This window comes from Scardinius erythrophthalmus (genome assembly GCF_964197995.2).
Source record: "Scardinius erythrophthalmus genome assembly, chromosome: 10".
NCBI classification, from domain to species: domain Eukaryota; kingdom Metazoa; phylum Chordata; class Actinopteri; order Cypriniformes; family Leuciscidae; genus Scardinius; species Scardinius erythrophthalmus.
In genome coordinates this window covers 17,669,454-17,675,453 of record NC_138230.1, presented here as the reverse complement: position 1 = coordinate 17,675,453, position 6,000 = coordinate 17,669,454, and the positions used below count along the sequence as shown (strand labels likewise).

The following is a 6,000-nucleotide window of genomic DNA, read 5'->3' as shown; positions in this document are numbered from 1 at the left end:
CTAACTAGCTCACATTCGGGACTTATGTTATTATAAAACCCTGCATACGACCCTGATTCGCGACCCACAACGGCTTCAATCTCCAATCCCACGCGCCATTTGTATAGACTGCTCGCGTGCCATTTACCTGAATCGCACCTGCGGGCGTCACTCCCAGTGACACGGGCGCGCGCATCCTCCGTCCTGCTCGCGCGCTCGTGAGGGAGCGGGATCCTTCTTGCTGAAAGCTCAGTTTCACCGGTGTGCTTCAAACTGTGTCTACCTTTGTCTCTGACAACGCCGCGTCAGTTTGATGGGGAATTCGATATCAGGGCGGGAAAATGCCTGTTATGAAGGGATTGCTCGCGCCACAGAACACATTTTTGGATACTATAGCGACGCGTTTTGACGGCACACGTGAGTTATTGCGATGGCATTTTACCTTGTTTGTGGTCAAAAACTATTTTGGGGTTCTAATGAAACGATTTTTTTTTCTTGAGCTGGACATAAAGTATTTTGTTTGATTGTTAAAGTAGACAAATGTTTGTCAGAACAAGTACACTGAAAAGGTAGGCTACAGCATTTACTTTTAAATTAAATTACGATTATTAAAAGCAGTATGATTAATTATACAATTAGGTTTAGAAATGAGCATGTAGAATATATAAATATTTTCTTTTGACTGCTTGTTGTGATTTTGAAATGCTTAATATTTTGTTATTCCTTTACCTTCAATAAACATTTGATCACGAAAAAAGAAAAAGAAATGAGCATGAAGGATTAGCTTCTTTAAGTCGAATCAAACAAAATGAGTATGTAAATAGATAATATGAAAAAATCAAGCATAAACCCGCAGTGCTTATACTGGTACTAAATAACAACTTTTGATTTGTAACTCAACTTTAAAAGAGCTATGTTTGTTTGTTCTTTCTTTTTACATGGTTTTAAATGTATTTAATGTACTAAATTTCATATGCTATGAGAAAGGTACTTGTACTACTGTCAACATCACATGAATACTAAAGAAACACTCAAAGTAGACGATGATTGAACTCATCTCGACATCATATTTCATATGTATAATATATATATATATATATATATATATATATATATATATATCATGTCGAGATGAGTTCAATCATTAATTGAACTGACAGCACTAATATACATATATATATATTAGTGCTGCCTGTCAGTATTAAAAATTAATCACACATTTTTCTGCAATTAATCACTATTAATCGAACCTAACATTAAAGTTTGTAATATATTTTTATATTGTAATATTTTCACATTGAATCTCCAAAATAATGTAAGAACAACATAAAGACTGTATATTTAAAAAAAAAAAATTGAATGGCATCTTTTTCTTAAGCACTATGAATGAAGGCCAGTATCACTGATACCAGTACTGATACTGATGTCTCTATTTTATTTATTTATTTCTCAATTTTAACCATTAATTATAGCCATTCAACATTACAATATAATTAAAAAGCTATACATTTTTAAACATGTAATAGGCTTTATAAAATTTCAATCTGTGATTAACATTAATGACAGACTAGACTAGACATCAGACTGCTAATGGCAGCAGGTTTATTAGGCTGCTGTCACTTTAAGACCTGACGCACATGACTTGGATCTGACTGATATTTTCTCACAACGCTTTGTTCATTTAACACTTTTGAACTAATTTAAGAGTGTGCTCACAGGGATACTCGACAAAACAGGAATTTTGAAATAATTTTGTTTGTTTTTATCTGTTCAAGCGAAAATGCGGCATTGTCTGAAAGTGCATTATGTGCGCGCATTTCAGGCGTTTGTTCCAAGCGTGCCGCACAAGCCCTGAAAAGTGAAGCCAAAACGTCTCGATCACCCCCCGTGACTGGTCCTAGTATAGGTCATAAGCCCCGCCTCCCCGTGTTATTCAACAGGACGTGAGACCAACTAAACAATTAAATTAGCCTACACTTCAAATATCTTTTTTCCAAAGGTGGTTTCTTTCATTTGCTGTTGTTTTTATCACGCTGATGTAAGTTCAAGTGTCTGTTTAAAAAATAAGTTGTTTTTTAGTTAGTTACGTGATGCTATAAAAATGGTGGTGTAACGTCATGATTGACAGCTGTGATTGACAGGTTCTCTGAGCGAAGTAGTCACTGAAGCACCAACGGACATTTTTTTCGGGATCTTCAGAGGACTGAGGAGATTGTATTTACTTTATTTTAACAAGCCTCATGTTGTACTGCAATCAATTTTTAAAAAAGTGCGAGAGTGAGGGCGGACCGTTGATTTCGCGGCTGTACTTCCTGCTCACTACTGCGCAGGTCTGGTCCCGAGATCGCTACTGCACAGACTCAAGTTCCAATATGTCAGCGCCATATCCGGACACTGGCGGCTTCAGTTCTCACCAATGGAAGAGAGCGAAGGGGTGTCGTCCATATTTTTTTATAGTCTATATGGTTTGTTCACAGAGAGCAGCTTCACAGACAGCGTGTCAGTAAAGACTTGAGTTCTTTTTTTGCGTCGTATCACGCTTAAATGGTTTAATAGCACTTGAATGAATGATAATGTGATCATATACTGTAGAGCAGCCAAAGGTTGACAGGAAAAAAAACGGATGCTGCATTAATTGCGTTAAATACTTTTACAAAATAAATACATTCATTTGTACATTTTAACTCGTTAAGCTGAAAAAATTTAATTGCAAAATTAACGCGTTAATTTTGACAGCCCTGAAATGTCAAAATGAACGTATTTATTCAGTTAAAGTATTTAAAGCTACAATATGTAAAAAAAAAAATAATAATAATCATCGCTAGGGGTCGTTAACCTCTTACAATAACAAAGGCATAGGTTGACGATGCATAAGCGGAATTATGGAACTTGTCGTCATGTCGATAATGTTTATGAATGAGTGACTACATTCATATGGTAATCAACTGTGGTATGAAGCAGGGCGCGATTGCTAATGAGAGACAGATACCAGTGCCACACGCGATTCGCGTCCAGCGGATATAAAGAAATAAGGACATTTCATTCTACCGAACGCAAGTGCTGAATTACTACTCACACAGTTCAGTTTATTTGACGAATTAAACTTGAGGTAACACGGCGCTGTTACACTTGGTCTAACGTTACACTATCACACTAAATGGCATTTGAGTGTGATGAAAGTTATAATGTTATTCTATGTGTTAGTTTGTTGGCTGTATGAGACTAGCAGTAAGCTAGATCAGCATTAGAATAACATACTGATCATATTCTAACATTTCATCATGTTGTTGAGCTATATAACATTGATTTGTTTTATGTACATTTGCTCACCTGTCTAATAAAGTACATGCAAGAGCGGCCGTCTCTGTCAAGTCGAAGTTAGTCGCAGACGTGGAGCTCTCGGCATTTCGAAAACGCCACGTCGATATTGATACTCGTTTTATTTCTCCCTTTGTCCCAAAGTCTGCTTGCCATGGTCCATAATGTTTGAACGAAACAACAACAGCGTGTTCTAGACGTAGCGCAGTTGTCCATGTCTGTCGCCATGGTTACTATGGCAGTACAAGCGGAAACCAGGGATGACGCGGATATTACGTCATTGACAGGCGACAATGACCAGGGATTTCTCTGAAATTAAAAATCTTTGGGAATTTTGGGATATTGTAAGTGCACAACTGCAGGACATATATCACACTGTGCAAGTGATTTTTGGATATTTTATTACGACCTTTTTGTCTGATGAAGAGCCTGCGTGCTCGAAACGTCACATACGCTATGCGATAATTGTCTTAAAAATAAATATTTTTGATAATTTTGGAGCTTAGGTGTTGCCGACTTTATACTTTATCTTTTTACTTTAGTCGAGCACCCTTTTTGAGACTGATGTGCGTGCTTTTGTTTCATTTTTCTTGGATATTTTATTACAAAATAGAGATGCAGCGATTACAATTTTCTAGGCCGATTCCGATTTCCGAGTTTGACCTGCCGATACCGATTTTAGCCGATTCCTATTTCAGATTTTCTAACCACTTTACAGCAGACACAAATATTTATTTTTAATAGATTAAATATTTTCTTTAATAGAACATATTACATTTTGCATAGAACATAGAACATGTTTTGAACAGATAATCGCTATAAAATAGAACTATATAAATTACTCCTGGTGTGTGAAATTCACACACATCTAAAGTGCAGTGTTATGAAAGAACCATTTCCTTCTTTTCACATCCAATATCCAACAACAAAAAAGTGATATATTTAGCAAACTAAACTTCTGTATGAAAACAGGGAAAACAGGTAATGGTAATAAAATAATATATAAATAAGAAAAAAAATATATATATAGCCTTGCAGTATAAAGATATTTCTCAAAACACACACACAGGCCTATTGCAATCACTTGTACATCAATGGCAAGTTTTTCTTCGCAATCAGAAGCATTTCTGCTTTGTCACCATAGTCTGTTTCTTCTCTCATCTGCCACATGTCCAGCCAGGCTAAACAAGCGCTCACTGTCAACGCTTGTACATGGCGCAGAGAGGTAAGCTCAGGCAAGTGGAGCAAGTGCAGGGAAACGATTGGGAAACTGAATAATAAAAACAAGTTTAAATGGGAAAAATTTCTTCATTTTCTTTTCTGACATTTCTTTTTTTCCAGTTCTTGTTAAAACACACTAGACATGCAAATTCTGTGCATTTTGGGCACTTTTTGTGTGAAATCAATCCATGAAAAGTGTGCTTTCACTTGAAACTTTTGCAATTGAGCGTGAGCAACGCAGCAAAAATAGACTCGGCGCCGAAACCCGCGCTTCACTGCTGCTCACGCTACGCTCCTGCTTGACGTTCACGCGCTGCTCCTGCTCCCGGTTTGAATGCACTCATTGATTAACATGCACGCCGAAAAAATTACGCTCTGCTCACGTTTGGGGTGTGAAACGCCCGTAATTCACAAGGTTTCCTACATGATGCTGATGTTGCGCGATGTTAATCATGCGGCTTCTGAGTGCATTTGACCAGCATAAAATCAGCATATGTCAGACTGACCGGTTAATCGGTGCATCTCTATTACAAAAATCTTACATATTGTACCTTTAATGCAATTAATGCAGCATCTATTTTTTTTCCTGTTAACCTTTGTCTGTGCTCCATCCACAAGTGTGTTTTGTTGAAAGTTTTTGCATTGAAAGCACAGTACTGCTCTCAAACTGAGCATCTGCTCACTCAGCACCATGGACAGCGTATGAGGGTAACCCTGGCTAGATCAGTCAAGCACTTGCGCTGCTTTGATGCTTAGATCAGTGGTTCTCAGTCCAATCAGCCGCCCAGGACTGCACATTTTATTTGACACCCATGTCAGGTCTTCGAGGTAGCCTACTAATGAACTGATGAGTTGAATCAGGTTTGTTAGATAAGGAAGCCCTCCAAAATGTGCACACCCACTGACTTAGATGGCAATGCATCACTTGGCTGTCCTAATGTTTATTTTATTTTTATATAGAGCTCAAGTAGGGTTGGTAGAGATAACAATCGGAGGGCTGTTTAATTAAAGTTTAGACCAGATCATGCATGAAAAAAGATACGCTTAACGTCCTGATGAAATCCCTTGCGTGGCCCCAGGTAACGACCAACATTGATCAAATATAATTGGTCGACCACAGAGCAGTCAGGCGGTGTTTCATCTCGGGGTGTATTGTGCGTTGTAAAAATGAGTCTGCTTGCTTGAGATCTGGCTTTCTTTTGTGCGATAACAGTTTACAGCTTTCACAGAACAAATCCTATCAGCTTTTATCATTTTATTTTGGTGTCCTAACAGAAAAAAACTTGTACCATCCTGCCTTATCACTACATTCAGGTAACTTGTTTTCCCCCATCAAGGTCTAAGGTTTGAGAAATGAGGATCGAGAATGTTTTATTTTAGCACTAGGAGAGAGAGGGCTCTCACCACAGGAATCCTTCTCAAGGGACATGGTGTCCTCTGGGCTGCTGGGTCCATATATTACCAAACTGTGATGGCGTACAC

At 37.9% G+C, this 6,000-nt stretch overlaps 1 protein-coding gene across 1 annotated transcript in view; it reads left to right on the top strand.

The window, feature by feature from the left end:
* Positions 1-320: 320 nt before the first annotated feature.
* Positions 321-6,000, top strand: part of kcnh8 (potassium voltage-gated channel, subfamily H (eag-related), member 8) — a gene marked incomplete at both ends in the record, with an annotated part of 80,597 nt that continues 74,917 nt past the window's right edge. The window contains one exon of the mRNA XM_081376529.1: positions 321-396. Coding sequence (XP_081232655.1) covers positions 321-396 — 76 coding nt within the window. The remainder of the gene's footprint in view (positions 397-6,000) is intronic.